The sequence below is a fragment of the Embiotoca jacksoni genome, unplaced genomic scaffold (genome assembly GCF_022577435.1).
Source record: "Embiotoca jacksoni isolate LCO1_2020_lvr unplaced genomic scaffold, fEmbJac1.0.p SCAF_16, whole genome shotgun sequence".
In the NCBI taxonomy this organism is placed as follows: Eukaryota; Metazoa; Chordata; class Actinopteri; family Embiotocidae; genus Embiotoca; species Embiotoca jacksoni.
Window position 1 is genome coordinate 4486194 of NW_027185296.1, and position 20183 is coordinate 4506376.

General features: G+C 41.6%; 1 protein-coding gene across 3 annotated transcripts in view; it reads left to right on the forward strand.

The window, feature by feature from the left end:
* The first annotated feature begins 699 nt into the window (after positions 1 to 699).
* plpp2b (phospholipid phosphatase 2b) overlaps positions 700 to 20183 on the forward strand; it is a 43727-nt gene continuing 24243 nt past the window's right edge. Inside the window, exons 1-7 of one of the 3 annotated variants that reach the window (XM_069150378.1) lie at positions 700 to 1040; positions 1127 to 1219; positions 12370 to 12521; positions 12806 to 13068; positions 13282 to 13339; positions 14469 to 14645; positions 15682 to 18937. In XM_069150378.1, the coding sequence (XP_069006479.1) occupies positions 1159 to 1219; positions 12370 to 12521; positions 12806 to 13068; positions 13282 to 13339; positions 14469 to 14645; positions 15682 to 15840 (870 nt within the window). In that variant the 5' untranslated portion in view covers positions 700 to 1040; positions 1127 to 1158 and the 3' untranslated portion in view covers positions 15841 to 18937. Of the gene's footprint in view, positions 1220 to 12369; positions 12522 to 12805; positions 13069 to 13281; positions 13340 to 14468; positions 14646 to 15681; positions 18938 to 20183 lie in introns of those variants that run through there. The other 2 variants (XR_011178298.1, XM_069150377.1) reach the window with 2 other exon arrangements.

Genomic DNA, 20183 nt, shown 5'->3' on the forward strand with positions numbered 1-20183 from the left:
TGTTGGGACTGAAATTGTGATTTTTTTTTTTTTTTTATTATTATTATTGTTTTAAAACACCCATTAGGAGTTGCTTGGGAGCCACCTCCTGATGACATGAAAGATTCGAATTTGTTTAGACCTTGTTTTATTGTCAGCTTCAATATAAATCTCACTCTTATGTGAGAAATGAGTGGACATGGTGGAAAGATATGAAGGGAACTGAGCGGTGAGTTTGTGTGAGGCTTCCATGGGTAAGTGCACGATAGGGTCAAGTAGGGCACCCTTTTGATTTTAGAGTCCTCGGTTAAAGCCACAACCTTATCGTAAGTTCTTTTAAAATCCAATATTGACTAAATCCAGATGAATTCAGGTAATAATGTCAAGTGCAAAGACAGACACTTCCTTTTTTTTTTTTTTTAATTATTATTATTATTCTTATTATTCTTCAGGAGCATTTTTGACCTGACTGCACTTTGTGTATGATTCAGGCACCTCCTCCTGCTCTGATCCTGACAGTTTGAGTCCTCTCTCCACTAAACAGACGCAACAACAACAACAACAAAAAAGTTGGTTTTGCAAGGAACGGAGAGAAAAATCAAGCGAACCGCTGAGAGAAGTTTTCTCTCCTGATCTTTGCACGCCTGTAAAAGTTTTCGAGCCTGGCGGTGATCAGATAGCCAGAGAGGAGCCAGACGAGGAAGTTGGGAGGAGGGACCAGTGGTGCGTGCGTGTGTGTGCATGCGTGTGCGTGCGTGCGTGTGTGTGCATGCATGCCTGTGTGTGTGTGTGTGTGTGTGTGTGTGTGAAGAAAAGAGTTTGTGCTGGATTCTCCGGACGCCTCCAGCGCTGTGAAATTGGAGGATCTCTTTAGACTTGGTTCGGTACCCGAAGCAGTAATGTGGGCTAAGGGGCGCAGGACTTCAGAGGTGCCGAGTGTTTAGCCAGAAGCAACTTTTTTAAAACGCTGTCGTTTTAAGAAACTTTTACACACCTCTGTTGTCAATGCCAGTACAGGTAGAGAAGAGGATCCCGGAAGAACTCGTTGTGCAGGTTACCAGGTTATTTGCATAGCCTGTACTCTTTATTTTCAAAGTCAGCGAACGCCGATGGACTCAAAAAGTAGTTATTCTCTCTCTCTCCCAAGTAATTGATTTAAAGTAAAGGAGCGGGAAGAAAATGAAGGATCTGAAGAAGAAGAAGCTGTACGTGCTGATGGATGTGCTGTGCGTTGTAGTTGGTAAGTTATGGATACTAAGTACTAAACTACACGTCATCATAATCTGCCCCTATTTATCTACAATTTGTTTTTGTTTTTTTTTGCTCAGCTTGTATGCGGGTCTTGTCTGTGGTGGCAGCAGTTTCTTGCCAGTGCGTTTGTATGTTTTGCAACCGTGACAGCAACTTTTGGAATTAGTTTAATAATGGAGACTTTGTACCGTTTGTTTATTTGCACGTTAAAAAAAAAAGATGTGAAAATGTTTTTAATCAGGCGAAAGATTATCTGGACACGAGCTGTTTTATCCCAGTTTTACTTTAATTGGCAAATGGAGTCACCGGATTTCCATACTTGAGTCCAGCCCTAAAAGAGCAGCCTGTCACTGCGTTTATTTATGCAAATCCTGAGCTGGAATATTGTCCAGGCTGAAACGTGACGTGAAATACTGCACCATGGCAAAACAGAAGAGGAAACTTCACTCTTATCTTCCTCACATGCTCAAGCCTCCTCACAAAAAAAAAAAAAACGTTTTCAGGACGTTTATGGAGCCTCAGGAAGCTGAATGTTTGTTTATGGAAATTTGATATGCGTGTGTACCCTGCTTGTTCCTCTTTTTTTTTTTCTCTCTCAATATTTTGTCTGCCAGGAATCCTACCAAGAATGTGCCCTCTTCCCACAGTGCATTTCACGACACATGACTTCCACTTTTGCTACACTGTTTTGCGTTTATCTTCAGGCAGTAATCATTTTTTTCAAGGAACAATATCGCCTTGTTTTTCTTTTCCACTCCTGCAGTAGCTAGAGGACATCATCAGTGTCTTAGTTCATTGCTTCCTCCCTCCTGGATGATGAAGTAATGGTGATTTGTAGGGAAATGAAGCACACACATTGTGGCAATAGTTGTCAACATTTGCCACTAATGAATGGAACTGACTAGTATATGATATATGGAGGACTACAGGTGTTATGAAGCAATCCATAATTTGATTTGAACAGGACTTCATAGAGAAAGGGTTTACAATACATAAATAGATTAGATGACTAATTATTTTAAAAAATAAATAGAATGAAGTATTATTAAAGGAATGAATAAAGCATATACTTTTAATTTATAAACAGGTCAAATGAAAAGGGAATTTCTGAAAAAAAAATCTATAAAACAAGCAATAAATGCATCATTTCAATAACCAATACCTAAAATACATAAGCAGAATGCTCTATAACTATTTACATGATGCCTGTGGTCCTCAGAGATAATGATAACCTTCTGATAAAAACATTTATATCGCAAAAAAAACAACAAGAACTCCTCACCAGCAACCTCAGCAGTTTTCAGATGCAGCCGCAGTGATAATGTCTGTGTGTGTGTGTGGAATGTACCAATGTGGTGGGACATTGGGTTTCTGTGTTAATGCCACAAGCCCATGACGGAGACGTGTTGTATGAAGGTCTGGTGTTTGGCAGCGTGCTCGTCCCTTGTGTCTATGCTGGTGATAGCGGTGGGGTTGGACGGAGGATGAAGATGATGGCTTTTCAGAGACCTCTGGGGTATTTCTTTTTTCTTTTTTTTTTCCATCTGTGGGAACATCCACAGACTGCTGAATTTGATAAGCTTCATCGTTTCGCTCGTCACAAGTCTGGGATTAACGTCTGGGTTGGGTTGGGTTGGCTGGTCGGGTCCGGATGGCTGCATCCCACCCTGCTGCCGCTCCCTTCCCCGATGCCACCCACGTCACTCACCCAAATAATCGTCAAGTCAACCCCAAGCTTATGTGAGGTTCCCCCAGCCATGTAATAACAACATGGCAGAGCTTGTAATTAGGCTGACCATTAGCCTAGATGGAAACAGAGTGCTGAGTTGGGTTTTGTGTGCGACTGTTTACATTTCTTAGCAAACCAAAAGAATCACACAAATCTACTATCCTCTTATCGTCTCCATCTTTTCTGCTTATTTCTCTTCAACTGAAACAATGTCTTTACTTTTCCTACTGGCTTCAAATATTCATCACTATCTCGCCAGCTTTCCTGCTTGTGTCTGCGTCTCCTCAATAATCTTTTGTCAGGAAATCCAAAGGCCAAATTAAAACGGCAGATACAATAAGGCATACATTTCTTTGGCACGTCCTGTTGTCGCTCACACCCTGCCCTACCCAGGTCAAACTAACAACTGCTTGTATCGTATGAATGAAAGTCCCTCCCTCTGTTTTTATATAATAGAAAAATCTGATGCACTATGGCTGTCATTGGGATAGTTTACTGATTCCTACCAACAAAACGTCTATTGTATTATCTGTCTGATCCGTCATGAAGGACATTTGAGCTGCTCAGAGATCAACCTCGGTTTTGAATTTGATGCTCACTGTAAGCTCTTGACCTCTTCTTCTTCTTCTTCTTCTTCTTCTTCTTCTTCTTCTTCTTCCGTTCTTTCTTCAGTGGTATCGCTCCCTCCCCTTCACCTCCTCTGTCTGTGTAAGTCTACACTCAGTACAAATAGATGGTGGGTGTTGGCTCAGGGAGCAGAGAGGAAAGGCCAGGTTTTAACCTCTCCGTGCCTGCAGCGCTGCAGGTGTAACGGGGTTGTGTTTTAGAGTTGGAGGAGGAGTCACAGCTCTCATTTCTGTGTGATGCCGGTGCTGGTGTAGGTAAAATGAAGAAATGAATGGCAATTAGCAGGGAGTAGTTGAGTAATGCGTTACATAGTCCAAGTAGTGTGACGCTAAATGGCCTTGAGGCAAGGCAATGGTGCGACACTTGCTCTCGCACTCTTGTTTTTTCTGTAGTCTTTGTTGTGCTGTTACGTGCGTTGTGATAAACCTGTTTTGATAAATGTGTATTATCTTCTATTACACACAAACACACACACACACACACACTACTGTATGCAGAAGTGGCAGCTCAAGCTCCAATGTTCTTTTTACTTTGCAGAGACACAACTTTTCTAGACAGATGACACTGAGTTATAGTATTTTATCAGTTTAGTTTTTTTTGGATATATATAATATGAGATACTTACTCTGGGTATGTCACTTTTTTCCCCCTTCAGTTCACACCAAAAGAACAAGGCAGGTTTCTGATTCCTTCTTACCACTTAAATATCAAATTGTTCTCAATATTTTTCTTTGTCTTTGACTCACGCATTCTTCCTCCCAGAGTCCCACAGCAGGAAAACTATCAGATTCACTACATACTTTTCATCCTTTTAGACTGATTACATGCAAGTATCCCCATATTCTTGCTCTGTGCCCACGCTGGTTGTTGGTTAGAGTTTGTTGGTGAAGTGAGCGTCTCCTGGGAGCTTGGCCTCTCTGGGTTTTGTTGTTGGGAAGACTGATTGTTATGAGTTCTCAGGGAAAAGCAGTGAAGATGCTTGATGGGAATGGTTTTCCTCAGGAGAGCTCTGTCATGGGAACTGGAGCCCTTTTTAACAAACAGGCACATTACTGTAATTGCACAGTTGCAAGTGCGATCGTGGGGTCGTAGCTAAAGATCATTTGTCATGGTAGTTGACATTTTAAATTTGAGGCACACTCCACAAAAGGTGACCCCGTTAACAGTTGACTTCTTTAATTGTGTACTGGGAGAACATTTTGAAATTTGGTGGAGATTTTAGGCACAATTATAAAGAATAGTTTTTGAATCATTTTTGGTTTCAAAGGTATTATTGAGGAAAAACTTAACAGCTTGTACCATCCATGTATTACTTTACACTTCTAAAAACATGTGTTTGCTGTTGTCCAGCAGCACATGGATCCAGTATGGATCCAGCACTGCAGGTCCTCTTGATTACATGAGAAAGAAAGTAAATGAGGCATGAGAAGGAGGAATAAGCGCTTTATACTTTTTGACAGGGAACAGAACTTTGAGAAATGTAGTTTGAATTTGGAGAGACATGATCACTAACAATATCACTGGTTCAATCACAGCTACAGTCAACCTTGTGTCATCTGCATAAAGTATACCTCGTATACAGAGTAATCTATTTGATGTATTTAATTTAGTTAGTTTCATTAATCCACTAACAAACAAATATAAATATGACGCACAAAAAAGTATAGCACTCGTTTGTCAATCAATAAGAGAAGCATAAAACATATATGGTAGTTAAATTACTATGAATTTGGCACAAAAAAAAAAAAGAAGTAACACAGCAGTACAGTTAGTAAACTCTTAGAGGAGGTCGGTCCCATTCCTTATAGTTGTAAACATCAAGCTGACTTTTAACTCCTCCCGCAGACCTTTCTGGTTTAGGTTTAAACCTGTGTGGCCTACTTCTTTGATCCACTACAAACCCAGACTCTTTGATCGCCAACCCAGATTTAGATGCTCTCCCACTGCCCACACAAACCGGCCTCGCCTGCCACCCTGTCTCCTTCTGCTCTGCTTGAGGCTAAGCATGCGTAAATGATGGACGCTTTGAAACAGTGGGATTAAAAGTAAAGAATGGGCCTTAGCACCAGCAGGATTTGGTGTGACTGGTGAAGTTGGGCGTTCCTCATGTGAATTAGAATTCCGGAGACCAGCGCCGGCAGAGGTTGTAGGCTCAGCACATACCTTCCACATTAGTCAGTCCAGCTTGGGGTGAGACAGTCAGAAAGAGGGAGCGTTTGGTTGTTTTGTTACTGTAAGCTGTTTTCTTAAAAGATCCGTAACATTGCCTGTGTTGATACACTGTGCAAAACATGTTTGAATTGAAGGGAAGAAACAAAAGAAAGAAGGAGAGGGAAAGAGAAAAAGTGGAAACACTGACTTCAACTGAAAGAAAGAAAAAAAAATGCCTGCGTCTGTCCTTGTCCACAGTGGGAGAAGATGGAGTAAATGACTAAAGAATGGCACGGACGATCAATAAAGAATGAGAAACAGTGAAATGAAACAAGAGCTGTCACCAGGAGGAAAAGATGGATGGGAAACAGAGAGAAATACGTAAGAAGAAAGTCACTGAGTGACCTTCACGCTGAAAAGACAGGAAACGGGAGTGGAAGAAATTAGATGGAGGAGCAAATGTTCCGGTCTTGACCCTGAAGGAAAGTTTTAGAGAAAGCAGGGGCAGCCTCTGGGCATGAGAACACACACACACACACACACAGGCTTTACACACTTTTAAAGTAGGCACAATAAAAACCCAGACTTGTATGTTTTTCAAATTGAGGAAAACGATTGTTCGTCCACATGGTTTTGCAGGTGCAGCAAGTTCTGTCAGAGAAAGCAGGGCGAGTAGGTGTGACCTCGTCTCAAACCACTGGAGCGACTTCCAGATGTCTACGGCAGTTGCCGACCTTTCTTTCGTGGAAAAACGGAGCAAGACAAAGCCGGTGGAGGGAAAGAAACGGGAGAGAAAGACAGAGGAACATCTAGACAGCGGGAGGCAGAGAGAGGATGTCGCAGGCCTCGAATCTCAGCCCCAGAGTGCGATTGTGGTCCGAATGGTCCTGCATAATTGCACATCTGCCAGCTAAATAAAGCATCACCCGTCGAGGCCTCTATATTTACAACAGAGGGAGAAGTGTGTGGGAGTACGCTGCGATCGAGAGAGTGACGGATAGAAAAGACGGAGGCTGCAGAGGGAGGAATGAATGACTTTAAATAAGAGGCAAAAACAGGATGGAGTATGTGATTCAGCAGCGGTGGAGAGCTCGAAGGAAAGAGCGCAAATCTCTTCTCTCACTGAAATCTTTGTTTGTCGGCTCAATTGATGCTAAAATCTTTCCATGATGCTCTTCTGACTGATTCTTCAGACTGTCTTCTCATTGTCTCTGACTGTTTATGTAGCTTTCTGTTGCACTAATACCCATTTAAGCAGGGGGAGACACGAAGGTGCCACTGCAGGATGAATGCTAAATAGCAGGCAGGTAAATGAGAAGTTTTAACCTTAAAGGGGAACCTAAAGCCTTTAAAGTGGGACTTCCTCAGTCTGAGACAGGAAGACTGCATCCTCCAACTTCAAACAGGCTCCCATTAGGGGCTCAGGCGAGAGATTTCTGACTGGTAGCTGGAGATTAGCTTCCTGGCGACATTCCAAACTGACAGCTTTTCTTTCCTTCAATCCATCGAAGCAAGTGTCAAGAGAGAAAGTTCTCCTGTATCCTAACTAAGTACATCCATCCTCTGAATCTTTACCTCCACATATGTATGCATATATATATGTTCTTTTGGATTTTCTCGACAGAAAAATCTGCCCTGGATGTCTGAGTTTAGCCGAGTCGGAGACACTGCTTGCTTTTTAAGTGGAGGCAGCTCTGGAGCGATGTCAATTTGGGTTGTGGGATTGTCTCGTGGTGTGCTTGAGGCCTATTTTGTGTGCGGATGGGTCTATTTTTGTCTGCAAGCTATGTATGCGTGTCTGCTTTTCAAGAGACTGGCTGGTTTGTTTCTTGCAGATATTATCCACAGGGGAGCAGCTCAAGAAGACACACTCGCGTACACGGTATACACCTCACCGCGTTTTGACCATGACAGCAGTCCAGACTCTTTGCATCATTTTTATTTCGGCCTTTTTTCATTTTCATCCAAGTTCATATCACGTTGAATTAGCGATTCATGCACAAACACAGAAATAAAAAGTTTTTACAAGGCGGTGGGAGGGGGGGGTATTTCAGGCCAGGTGCAAGGACTTCACTCTGTCCATAAACTGTGTGGTAAGCTGGTAAAATCTATGTTTGCATAAGAGAAGTTCGTCAGCATTAGAAAAACATTAGCATATGTCTGACCAGATAAATGCATAATAGTCAGCAGTATAATGTTAATAATAGACATGCTAATGCAATTTATCCTTTTGTGAACTTGTTATATTTCATTAGCTGCTGGCACTTCTCTTTGAAGCTTTTCCCTTTATTTTACTCCTGCTTTGCTGCGATTAATGGCTCCGCTCTGCCAAGTGCTTCATGAAACAGTTTGAAGTAACAATACCTCCTGACTCCAGGATACAAATAATTGTGTCATTCGGCTGCTTTAAAGTGACATTTACCATGCTGTAATAAGTAAATAAACATTCTCCACAACTTTGTACAGGCCAGTTTTACACAAACCTCTTAAAACTTGGTGAAATATAATGTGAGGTTGAGTGTGGGCAAACAAATGTCTGTGTTTAGTCTTGTTTGCTTCTCTAGTTTGTATTTAATGTTATGCTTCATGCACACTATACACACTGCATTGGAAGTTGGTATTGGCTGACATAATACATCCGGTGGAAATCTCATGTCAGCAAAAAAACACGGATTCATGCCCTCAACTCTAAAGACAGACAACATTTGCCTTAATGTCTGGCAATGCAACCCCTTATAATTTAAGTTATTTGACATGCTGTGTAAATGTCACTCTCTTCTGGATATGTGAGAGTCTAAAAAGAATAGTTGGTATCGTGGTGGCTGTTGACAATTTAGAAGTTTCTGGTATTCTCTTTCTCTCTTTTTTTCTTTATGTTTTCAACAGAGTTTCGATATTTTCAAACCAATAACATCAGCCATTTGCAGAATATGTCGTAGTGGAGTCGTAGTTACAATAATAACTCGTGTAATGGTGCTCTCTCTGTCTCTCTGGCACGACTCTGTTTGATTTAAGTCCAACCGTTTGTCACTGACTCGGAGGAGGAGAAGAAAAGCAGCAGTTGTTTCTTGACAGTTTGCTCTGTTCTTGCCAGCTGGAGGCAGGATGTAGGATACAGATGCAGAAGCTGCCACCCAAAAACCACATCAGTAAATCCATATCGGGGTGCTCCTGTGGTGACTGAGACAGGATGTTAGTTAAACACAAGAGCCTCTATATCGTCCTGCGGTTGTCACAAACAGGATTTCGGTGTTGCTAAGAGGAAAGTATGTGGACTTTATAATCCCAGTGTACCACATCCTGACTCGGCCGATAGATGTGCAAACGGAGTTCCAGTGCTCGTGTGATGGTTGGTGGGAATCCGCTGTGTAAGAGACAGGTGTCATCCAGCTGCTGCTTGGAAAGAAATGGGTGCTTGGAGGCAGAGAGAAAGGTAGAATACACACAGTGAGCAGGTTTGGGCTGCTGAAAATACCTGTTGGCACCAACATTAATTGAAACATTATGGTTACTGCATGTTGGTGTAAAGGAAGTGCACTTGAGACTACTCTTTTATTTTCTCTACGTATGATGTTACACCTCAATCGATCAATCAATCAGACCATGGCATTTTACATACAAATATAATCGGACACAAAGTGCTTTACTGTAAAAACACACACACCCTACCTTACCCCACCCATGCACAAAACAAGAAATTACTATGCTATAGATAAAACACTCAATAAAGCAAGAGCAGTGGAACTCAGGAAACCAGAGGCAGGATTAAAAGGTAAATAAAATACTAAAATAGACTGTAAGGATATGAGCTAGTTACCTTAGCTTAACATAACAAGAATTGGGGCTAACTAGTCTTTTATTACTTTGCTAAAGGCACAAAAGAACTGGTTTAATACTGGTGAATAACCTTCCTCTGAGTCAGAACAGTGTGTTCGTTCACCCGTGTTGGTAAGAACATTTGCTGATAAGACTAAAACATCTTGTATCGAAGTTGGAGGTTGGGATTCTCCCCATATTTAAACGCAGTAAGAAGATCTTTGTGCACCATGTTGAAGTTAAGTGCTATCTCTACTCGTGTTTTTTCCTTCCTTGTTTGTCCTCCAAGGTCGGGTTACCAGAAGTCGATGTGCAATCGTGTGTTTATCCAATTGAGCACTATTGTTTATTCTGCTCTCCGCACAAAGCTTCTATTTTGCTGCAGCCTTTCCTCACCAAGGCAACAAGACTCTTTGTCTTCATGGAGCATATAGAAGAACATGTGTGCAGTTGGCATGTCACTAAACAATATCTGTACTCATCTCATGTCACCTTGGATAGACGTGGTGTCAGCGAGAGGCAACACTCACACCGCACGCTATTGTTTGTCACTGTCTGTGGCTGTTTGTTGAGAATTTGAAGGTTTATCTGGAATGTGTTTTGACTCCATTTGTTAATTAGTGGGTTATTATGAATGTGAAGGGCTTTCATAATACACTGACAGTTTCCATCACAATGGTGTCTGACTTTAAGGATTTCCTTCCTAAAAACAAGATGTTAGTGTCATAAAAGCTGTAACTTTTTTTCTTTTTTTCTCAGTATTCATACATTTATCGTTCTTCCATATCCATCAAAAGAGGTGAAATTAAACGCGTTGCAGAGCGTTCACCTCGGCTGAATCCTGATCCACCTTCTAGTTGTATATTTTCTTTTAGTCTCAGTCTTCGCGCTCTCTCATAAGTCAGTCTCACTGAAAGTCCCCCTGGAATTATGTCAGCTGAAGAAAGTTTTCAAAGAATGGGAGGGGTGCACTTCTCATTTACGCAGAAATCTAATACTATTGATGAGTGCGCTTTTTTGAATTTTTGCAGTGCTCTTTCATGGCTGTTTTTCTTGCAATTAATATGCAGCTGCTGGACATTTCCATAGTGGCCCCATGACTGTCTGTCTGCCTGCTGTGGATGGTGTTGGTAGATATCAGGGTGGAGGATACAGTACATTCCTGACTAGGGCAGCAACTCATGATTACATTTCAGCAGTTAATCATTTACTCTGACTGCTATAATGAACATGAGAAATAAAGAGAAATACTCATCACAGGATACTTGAGCCCAAATGTGTCTTTCTTTAGAAGTAAGAATTTACACTGACATGTAATGGAGAAAAAAGCTACAACCAGTAAAGCTTTCATTTTCTTACTTGATGACCAAAATTATGAATGTGTTTGCTGATTAATTGGCCAAGACTATAAATCCCCACTTTTCCACTTCTTTGCTGTCCATTCACAGTCTCGGTGTATTAAAAAAGATGAAAACTGTGTTCCAAATTGCGTTATTATTTACTAATACTCACTATTTTGAGTGCATAAATGCATTCACACTGAACGGCAACCAACAGTGACGCCACCCAGCGGCACTCGATGGTATTGCAGCAAAAGGTACTTCCGCATCGACCTCATTTTTCAGACCTGGATGGTACATCCACTTTTATGTACAATCTATGGTCCACACTGACAAGTTAAGAAACATGCGGCACACTACAAGTACCTGGATGATGCACTCAAAGCGGTCCAACAATTGAGTGTGAAATGCTGGACACTTTTCACCCTCAACGGTTGCCATCTTGGCTACGTAGCAGAAAAGGAGGAACCGCAGACGTATAGAGTTTTGAAATTAAGACGCCTGAAGAAGCTGCTGAGTGTTTATTGTGTGCGTTAAACAGAGGGCACGAAAACACGTTCATTTCTGAATAAACAAATTAAAGCCGGTGTATGCTGGCAGTTGTGTGGTTTAAGACAACACTTCTCTGTCAAGATTTAAGTACCACACAAGTAAGAGTCCTAACATGTAAGAGTACTACATCTTGGTGTACTGAGGGAAGTATGTCATTTGGAACACATCCATATTCTTAAGACTCATTTTAGTCTCGTCCAATTCAATCAGGATTTTGAAGAGAAATAGAAAACGGCATCTGCAAAATGTATCTGTGTGTTCATAAATACAAACTTTTAAAAGCTGTCTTCAAATTCAAAGATTTGTTATTGTCTGTGTGTTAGAGAAAGAGGAAGACGGTGAGTGTGTGCTTTTGGGATAGACGTTTCCGAACTTTTTAAGGACATCATTCGCGCTCTCAGGAGCCTTTAAGCAGCTATATTTGGTCTTATTTTTGTACACAACCACATCATTCAAGAGTGCTGCAGTGTGTGTGCGTGCATGTGTGCGCGCATGCGCATTTATACACTCTTGGGTATGTGTGTGATGTGTGATTTTACATATGCCTGTATAGAAACTATTTTCCACTGTTTATTTTTGTAATTCTTTGCTGTGCATTTAACTACCAAATGTTTTTTCCCCCTCTTGCGGGTTGTTTTCATCATAGTGATTTTAGAGCCCAAAGAGAGAGAGAGAAGAGAGAGAGAGTGAGGGAGCGAAAACAATTTAGCAATCCTTAGAGAAACATTTCACTTCCCAACTTAGGAGGTGATGTAATGTCTGCAAACCTGCAGAAAAATAGTCAAATATTTTATCCCACAACATTTTTTTTTTTTTTTTTTTTTTTTTTCAAATATTGAAGTCGAAGAACTGGGATCCAAGAGCACAATTTTTCCAAATATAGTGAATGGTCTAACTTAACCTCTGGTTTGTTTTTCTCTCCAGCGGCACTGCCCTTCATCATTATGACCGTTGTGTTTAAGCCATATCAACGAGAGATTTACTGTGATGATGAGAGCATCATGTACCCGCTACAACCAGACACCATCACCCACGGCATGCTGGCAGCCGTCACCATCTCCTGCACTGTCATCATTGTAAGTTTTGTCAGTCTAACTGCACTCCCGCAGGAAGTTTCATTTATTGTTATCTATTAATTCACTTAGATTTTGCTGAAGTTAAAATGAAAATCATGGAAAGTGTACAGGATTTTAGTCATTTAATAACATCCTGTGCTGTTTGCTCCATTAATAAATACCTTTCAGGAAATTGGCAAAGTGTTGATGTTTAAGCAGGACAAATAATTTTCTTGTAATGGAGCAAAAAAAAAAAAAAAAACGGGGAAATAAACCTCCTTTCACTTTTTGTTCTCTTTCCTCAGATCTCCTCCGGAGAGGCGTATCTGGTGTACAGCAAGAGGATTTACTCGAATTCAGATTTCAACCAGTATGCAGCTGCACTCTACAAGGTGGTGGGCACCTTTTTGTTTGGAGCCACTGTCAGCCAGTCGCTGACTGACCTCGCCAAGTTTACCATTGGCCGCCCGAGGCCTAACTTCATTGCTGTGTGCTCCCCGAAAGTCTGCACGGGACACACGCTGGTGATCAACTGTACTGGCAAGGCTCAGGACGTCACGGAGTCCAGGTGGGAGGAAAATGCATCTGTGTGCAACTTGTACCATTGTGCGTACTTGAAGAAATAAGCAATGGAGTTGATGATTATTATAACACACTGGAAGTTTAGAGAAGGAAGGGGTTACTTGGGAAATGGAATTTCTTATAATGATGCTACAAGATGCCACCATTATCAATACTCTGTGTGATACAGCTATTTTTGATCTGTCTTGTGTTTCTCCAGATTGTCCTTCTACTCTGGTCACTCCTCTTTTGGCATGTACTGCATGCTCTTCCTCGCGGTAAGTACAGCACACAACGCAATGTAAATATCAGTCGCTGTGTACAGCAAAAAATCTCAGTGTGAATCAGACATAATTGTCCCCTGATAGGCTCATCTGAGAATATGCTAATGGTTTTGGATCTGTACTCAAGGGCTAATTGTTGAGAAGGAGAAAAGGCCCATAGTGGCCATTTTTGCCTGTGGACATAAAAGGACAAGGCGAGAGTTCAGAGGAAGAATGTGGATGGGGAGTAAAATGATCTGGAGGCCTCTGCAGTCTTTTTCCCAGCAATGACGGAGGCCAATAAAGGGCTGTGTTGTGTCTTCCAGGCCTATCCAGTACATTACGCTTGGCCTCATCTCTTTCTGTTGAAAGCCGGGCACCAGAGCAAGACAGCAAATTCCAAGCAGCATTCTGCAGCTCAAAGTTACAATCAGAATATCTCAAAGCGAGTGTCCTTTCCTGTCAGTGGTTCAGTCAGCACTCCCTGTTTTTGCTGGGAAAACACTGTAAACAAACAGAGTTAAGCTCTGATATCCCGCCTGTGTCCTGTGGGCCGCATTGAAAAAGTGTACTACAGTTTAGAGTGCAGTTTGGCTGTGCAGCAGGAGGGACGGCGGTGTGATGTCAACTTTTGCACATTCGACAGCAGCCGAGCAGAAGCTCGGGGAAGTTTGGACTGTCGCCAGATTCATAATTATTTGGCATCTGCTGCCTTACAGGAAAAACTGTGTTTCAGTCCATGGTGGACATAAATTAGATCTGTACTTAACACCTTTTTAGAGTTAGATCCAGTATGAGGTGCACCAGCCATATTTTTTTTTTAACAAGAGACACAAACTCATTCTGAAAGCAAAATAAGCTTTTTTTGTTCTTGGTGTTTGGACTCAGATAAGATCTAACCTGACACCTGATAGTGCAGTAAGGTATCTCTTTAAGAAAATATTGAGAGGGCAGAAATTCGACTGCTGCACGACTGTACTGCTTTGTTAGCATATTACATTTGTTCCTTATTAGGGTAAATAATCAACATCCCAGACACCAATTACATTGTCTTGACTGTCTTTTGTCTGATAACCCTCTTTGGGTCAAAAACTGCTGACAGCATCTTTTCTGCACTCTTCTTCTTCTCCCTTTCCGACTACAGCTTTACGTGCAGGCGAGACTAGTGGCTAAGTGGGCCAGACTTCTCCGGCCCACCATCCAGTTCTTCCTGGTGGCCTTCGCGGTGTACGTGGGCTACACCCGAGTCTCTGATTACAAGCATCACTGGAGCGATGTGCTGGTGGGGCTTCTGCAGGGAGCGCTTGTTGCCGCACTCAATGTGAGTCTCCAAGACAACGTCCTTCAAGGAAAAACTGCAACACGTAATGACTGACATGATACTTCACAGGACAGTCAATGCTTCCACCCACTGATACTCAGGAACATATGACCTCGTATCAAGTTAATCAAAACACAGTGAATAGGCAATTTCTGGAAATTACCTTTGACGGGAAATAGTGTTGACATCATCAGCTTTTTGCTAAGGCTCTCCAGAAGAAATGAGAGAACTTTTACCTGAAACCTGATGACATGTTAACTTTGAATCGCACCACAGCGGTTTCTAACTTTTGGAAGAGCAAATATGGGTGGGACAATAGCCCCGTTGGCGGTGGCTACTCCCTTCAGATCTGAACACTGATGAAACCATATTTCAGCTTTATTTAATTTTCGCTGTTAAAATCCATATAGGCATGAAGTACGAGGAGAGTGAAGTGTGACAGCAGCACAGTGTGTCCTGATAGAAACTCACACACTCCCAGCTGGCAGGCTCTTAGGCAATAAGTCCATTCTCCTCACTTCATCCAGCTGGGCTTCTTTATTGTTTGGCCACTTCCCTGTTTTGATTGAACCACTGTCAGCACTGCCTTGTGGAAATTCTGGAGTGGTAGAGTGTGAGTTTGTGCGTGTGAGCGTGTGCGTGTGCGTGTGCGTGTGCGTGTGTGTGTGTGTGTGTGTGTCCATGTATGATTAATTTTGGATGTGAGCCCGCGTCTTTGGCCTTCACAGTGCTATGCGCAATTAGAGACCCTCCTGGGCATAGTGTTTTATGGCCTACAGGGGTTGTGCCTGCTTTCTGTGTGTTCCTCTCAGATGTGTGTGAGTTTGTGAGTGTTAGTGTCATTTAGCAGCTGTGCACGGACCTCTCCAGACACGTGTAATCACAGTTTCCAGCCCTGCCCTTACCTCCTCTGTATCCCTTACATGTTTACACTCCAATCTCTGTGGGACAAATATTTCCTAAGTGACCAACAATCTTGTCTGCTCTCCTTTTTCCTCCCTTCCTCTCCTCTCCTCTCCTTCCCTCTGCTCTGCAGGTGCGCTTTGTGTCAGATTTCTTTAAGAGGCGTCCTCCACGTTGCACAAGGGCAGACACAGCCGATAGCGAAGAGCCAGAGAGGAAACCCAGCCTGCAGATTGCAGACTCCGAGCACGGCAACCATTTCAACTACCGCCACAATCCTGGCCCTGTGTGATAGGGGACTGACACTTGGGAACAAAGGCTGCAGCCTGCAGACCCCAAACCTGTGTGATAGGTTCTAATCTCGGGGGGGCCTAAACCTTGATTGTGCAGTCAACAGTGTTTAGTTCAAGTAATAACCTGGGTCATCTGCAGTCCCGACTCTGCAGGCTGCCACCTGTCCTGGAACTGTGTTCAACTTTAGTGTCTTCGTGAGTTCTGCAATCAGCCCTTTGTATTTCTGTATGAAAGGAGTAAAGCTGGGGATCGGGTCTGCAGCTTTCAGCCTCCAAGTCCCCAGCTCCCTCCCTTTGTGTCAACCACTCACTGCCCACCTGCTCCACTGGACTGACTGAGGGGACTGCATCCCATGACCAGGTGCCTGATCCCCCTCTCAAAGACGCCAAGATGACCTCCTTTTCTCCTGTAAGAGAGAGGAGCATATTGTTTTTAAGACATCATTATTGATGTTAAAGCGTATATGCTTAAAGCTGCATGAAGCGATAGACAGCAACAAAGCTTTAAATATACTATTGCCTTATTAGATACTTGTGACTAATATGTTAGCAAACAAGTTACATACAGCAGAAAAAGAGGAACATGGCCATCTCAATGAGTCCTGTCCTGCCACCTGACAAATGCAAGTCTGATATTCACTCTCTTTAATGCTGCCACCACCACCACCACTTCTTTGGCTCAATACACATTCCACTTTCGTTACTTGACTATATAATTTGCTAAGGCTGTGTTTTTCATAATGTTTTCTATAACGGTGGTTGAATTTCAGCTATATGGAGTGATAACAAATAGCCAGAAAATATCATCTATCTGCGATGGGAAGATCTGGGTGTTTATTCACAGTGGGATCGGCAGTACTAGCAAATGTTTAATTTTCAAGGAGTTCTTTATTTTATTGTTTAGTATATAACGTGTAATGCAGATTTTACTTTTTTTTTCTATGTTTTTAATTTGTGTGTGTATAGAACCCAAATTTGTCAGCCGTGGTTCAAAAGTGAGAATGTTTAGGTGCCACGTCGGTGAAGACACAGTTTGTGGTTTAGCTTTGTTTAGTGCACCTTAAGCTGGCTGTATCGTTGCACAGTTCAGTTTTCTTCATAAATTATGTCATCCGTTTGTGTCACACGTCTTACAAGCGAAATCCAAAGCTGCTTTGAAAGGCATTGAAGATCATCTTAACCACCATGTCAAGCAAGAAAATTCAGTGACATTTCTTAACTGCCAAAACAAACAGGTCTGCTATGACAAACAAAGTAATTGTTTTAAAGTGACTATACAGGTTTGTTGCTCCTGGTGACTCATTCATTTGATTAACCTGGCTACCAGTTGATATTAAATCCCAATGCTTGTTTATACTGGCAGCCTTTCACTGAGCGTCATTTTGTAATTCAACAGTGTCTGTCTTAAATCATCTGGCCAGTGCCATAGCCTGAAACTGAGTTAAAGTCAGGATGTGGTGTATATTGAATCTAAAACTGGAGGGCCAGCTTTATGTCCGGACTGGGTCAGACTCGCCTCCAACAATTGTTTCGCTTTTTTAAAAAATATATACATTTAATTGTTTAGGTATGATTGATATTCCCCCTGTGTGAAACGGACTGCAGAGGTAGAAACCATTGATGCAAGTAACTTTCATTTCTGCTGGACTTGTTGTGTCATACCACTACTTTATTTCCAATGAAATATTAAGAAATTTGGCCCCTATCTTGCTTTTATTTTTCTGTTTTTTCGTGTTGCTTTATTTTACTAATGGTAATCAAAGAAGGATGAGACAGCCATTTTGAAAAATGGTGTTTTAATTTATTTTAAATACAAAAAAGTTCTTTATGTACTTTTACAAGGTTGGAAATGCCAGCTGTGTTAAGGTTTTTTGTGCAATCACCCCTGCTTGCCACTATGAGCCACAAATACTGTATCTACTAAATGCTGAGACATGTTTCATGTTTTGTGAAGGTGTGTGTGTGTGTGTGTGTGTGTGTGTGTGTGTGTGTGTGTGTGTGTGTGTGTGTGTGTGTAAATATATATTTTGCTATGTTTTTATTTCATGTGTAGGTAAGTTAATTTCACCTGTGCAGGTTGCTTTGGCCTTTGCCTCCTTAGACTGGTGCCGGTTGGAGTTGCCACACAAATGGATCCAATTCCAGGTCCTAACATAAACCAGATGCCTTGGCGGGCCTGTTGTAATGATAAAGAGTTACATACCCAACTGTGTTTTTGAAGCTAGTAACACCGCTCCGCTCCCACTTCAAAGATTGGCCCATGTTCCGTTTCCTCTTCCCATGTTGATAGATAGAATTTGTGCACAGGGTCTCCTGTACAGTTCTTTTATAGCATGCAGACCCCTGGAGGACTGACAGTAGATCAGACAGACCACAAACCTGATAGGCCGGGGGATAAGGGGAGACAGGAAGACGGAGAGAATCTCACCTGGTAGTGATTGTGAGGCCCCGAAGCTGAGCCGGGACTAGAAAGGCGGGGTACTTCAGGAGGTGGGGTGTGAGGTATCCCATGGTGACCCTTGGTCCTGAGGGACTTCTACACATTTGAAACACACATTTGTAATAAGAAACAGCTGGAACTGGTTGCAGTAAAGTGCTGTGCGAGCCCTCTCCCCTCTGTCTTACATCTAAATCATCTGTGTGTTACACATGCAGTGTAATGGCATAAATGAGGAGGATGAGGATGTAGAAATATCATGGCGTTTGATTCCCCTCCAGCCTTTTGGAAACCAAGGCTCCCAGCTGATAATGTGGCTCCAAGTGTTGTTATGCTTTACTTGTTTTGTGCCTTAGAGGCGCTACTTTTGTTTATATGTCAACTTGTGGCTGTGGTTCATGTTGTGTTTGCTTTTGTGTAGCCTATAGATCCTTTCTATAGTCTCCAAACCAGAGAATTTGAAATAAAGATATAATCCACATTCAAATGTATAGTTTTGTTGAAATGTGTCTGTTTAACGTGACTGATGTTATGATAGTTACACCAGGCTTTGTAAATTTTTGATAATAAGATTTGAGGCGTATACATTGTATTATGACTTTGAGAATGCAGGACTTTACCTTTTTTGGTCCACAGGTAGAGACACTATTGCACTAATAAATGCATGAGCTATGTTATTGATGCATCGAATTATTGGCAGATTAGAAAAAAATGTCAGCCTACGTCATACAGTCACCCCACTTGAAGTGCAGTTTAGTAACAAGGTATAGAAGGCCCCATTGGTTTTATACATTGTTCTTTCAAAATAGTAAATTTCAATCCCAGGATAAAGTATCTGCTCTCAGAAACCTGACAACAGGTCGTTTTATCCAAAATATAGAAGCAAAAGCATTGGTTTTATTCACCCAGGTTTGGAGATATTCATCTTTCATTAAATGCATCCACCATAGTACAACAGAAGTGAGAGGAATTTAGTTGGTGCTCAAAGCATTGAAAAATGTATATTTAAAGGTCCAGTGTGTAGGACTTAGGGTATCTATTGGCATAAAGGAAATATGATATTCATAATAATATTTTCATCAGAGTCTGTGTTTGGATTGTCCCTTCTGGGCTCCTGTAGAAACACAGCGGGATCCATGGAAGAGGACCTGCTCCCTATGTGGATATGAAAGGCTCACTCAATGGTAACATAGACACAACTCTTCTTACTTTTAAGTCATTATGTTTAATTTTTATGTTTTTCATGAGTTTCACAGCCCCCGTAGATTTTCCTACATACTTGGAAAGAGAAACCAAGGCAATTCGGTTTGATGCAATCTGCAACCTCACCACTAGATGCCACTAAATCATACTCCCTACTCCTTAAAACAACATAAAATGTCCTCCCTTAAATAGTATCTGTGTTACTTTGGATGGTTCACAAAACACATGTTTTTGCGTCATGTGAGTGAAATTTATCACTTATAGTCTTTGCCAGAATTGTTCATAATATAGGGATAACAAAATGCACCAACATTTTCTTAGCTGGTGTGAAAATGGAAATTGGTGTTAGTGAGTGTTTTGTTGGAACAAAGTAATGATGGTGAGGGAAGAAGTAGAGCTAGCTTTACTTTCAAAATAATTTGCAGCGAGTAGGTTTATTTGATTTAAATCAAAGAAAATGACAACTGTAAGGATCATCACTAAAATATGAAGGATTAGGATTAGTATCAGTTGCGTGTTATGTATAGAAGTTATGTTTGTTTATTCTTTCTTTTGCGATTATCATCGTCAGCCGACATCCATCCTTAATTTACATTATTATATAAAGATGTTTAGAGATCTTTGCTTTGATATTTAAATTCCATGAAGAGTCACACAAAATACCAGATTAATCAATAACACAAGGGCACAGAGGCAGATTGG